The sequence below is a fragment of the Thecamonas trahens genome (genome assembly GCF_000142905.1).
Source record: "Thecamonas trahens ATCC 50062 unplaced genomic scaffold supercont1.24, whole genome shotgun sequence".
In the NCBI taxonomy this organism is placed as follows: domain Eukaryota; order Apusomonadida; family Apusomonadidae; genus Thecamonas; species Thecamonas trahens.
In genome coordinates, this window is record NW_013657656.1 from 196457 (window position 1) to 197797 (window position 1341).

The 1341-nt window shown below is 65.2% G+C and overlaps 3 protein-coding genes across 3 annotated transcripts in view; 2 read left to right on the forward strand and 1 right to left on the reverse strand.

The window, feature by feature from the left end:
- Window positions 1-378, reverse strand: part of AMSG_05597 (uncharacterized protein) — a gene marked incomplete at both ends in the record, with an annotated part of 776 nt that extends 398 nt beyond the window's left edge. Inside the window, one exon of the mRNA XM_013902216.1 lies at window positions 19-378. Coding sequence (XP_013757670.1) covers window positions 19-378 — 360 coding nt within the window. The remainder of the gene's footprint in view (window positions 1-18) is intronic.
- Window positions 379-473: 95 nt separating this feature from the next.
- AMSG_05598 (uncharacterized protein) lies at window positions 474-997 on the forward strand (the record flags this gene model as incomplete). Its single annotated transcript, XM_013902217.1, has 3 exons — window positions 474-485; window positions 646-865; window positions 951-997. 3 exons carry the CDS (start codon window positions 474-476, stop codon window positions 995-997), a joined length of 279 nt encoding a protein of 92 aa, XP_013757671.1.
- Window positions 998-1210: 213 nt separating this feature from the next.
- Window positions 1211-1341, forward strand: part of AMSG_05599 — a gene marked incomplete at its 3' end in the record, with an annotated part of 3466 nt that continues 3335 nt past the window's right edge. The window contains exon 1 of the mRNA XM_013902219.1: window positions 1211-1235. The remainder of the gene's footprint in view (window positions 1236-1341) is intronic.

A 1341-nucleotide genomic window follows, 5' to 3' on the forward strand; every position in this document is an offset into this window, starting at 1 on the left:
GGCATCGCTGCTGCTGACCGGCGGGGCGCCCGGTGCGTGCGGCGATGCCCGCAGCGCCCGCGCGTCGCGCGATTGGACCGCCTGCCGCAGCGACGTGATGAGCTGTCCATTGAGTGACTCTGCGCGGGCGAGCTCGGCTCGGAGGCGCTCGGTCTCGTCGCGCAGGAGGGCAGCCTCTGCCTTTGCTCCTCGGACCTCGGCCATCAGCTCGGCCTCGCGCCGTGCACTCGCCTGAGCCTGGGCCTCGAACCGCTCCTGCAAAGCCAGCAGCATGCGGGTCGGCGGGCCTGCCCCACCCTGCTGGCTTCCTTCGTCTTGTGGTGAAGCTGCGGCCACGGCCGTGACCTCCAGAATAGCGGCGTCCCAGTCCCAGTCCATGTGGTGGTGGTCGTGGTGGTGGTGGTGACGGGGAGGAGTGCAAAGGGGTGCGGAGGGGTACCTCACTCGGACTTCTGGTAGAGGGAGGTGGGGGTATGCGGATCAACGTACGGGGTCAGTGGTGGGGGAGGAGGGTGGGGGGGTGGGGTGGGGGAGGGGGGAGGGGTTGTGATGGACATGGGTGTAGGGTGGGGGGTGGGGGGGGGGGGGGGGAGGTTGGCTACCCGGACTGGGTGCGCGAAGGGCACTCACATCCATCGCACACAGGTCCATGTCCGGGAGAAGACCATCGCTGTCCAGTGTGGGGATGGCATTCAGGCTGTCATCTGGCTTGCCCGTGTCGGTGTCTGTCGCTTTGACGCCAGCTACGGTGAGGAGCTGGGTCAGCCTGTCGGAGTCCGGCTCGAGGACGGTGTTCGCCTCGATCCGGCCGCCATTGTGGCAGAGACACTGGAAGATGACGGCCATGTCTGGGTTGTCCTTGCCGGTACGTGCTTTCCTTCATCTCTGTCCTTCTCGCCACCCTCTTACCTATACACCCGTATCCCCACTCACTTCTTGTCCGATTGCAGACGACGTCCAGCCATCCGGGGCTCCCTCCCCGGCCACTGGCCCGTGATCCAGGCAATATACAGCCATGGCCCCCCGTGTAGAGTAGAAAAGCATGCATGCGCATGTGCATGAGCTTGTGTATGGGCGTGTGTGTGCATGTGCATGACCTCATCGGTGCCAGCCATCGTCAGCCGTCCCGGCGTACCAAAGGTGGTTGCGACTCGGGTCGGCTTTGCCTCGGCTTGGCCTTAGCGGCAGAGGCGGTGAATGAACAGTCCACTCTCAAGCCGACTACGGTTGCATAGGTATGATACAACGCATGCGAGGTGAAGGGGGGGGAAGGGGGGGGGGGAGAGAGGGGGAGGGGGGTATGTATTAGCTTCCCCTCCCCTCCCCACCCCTTCCCCCTTC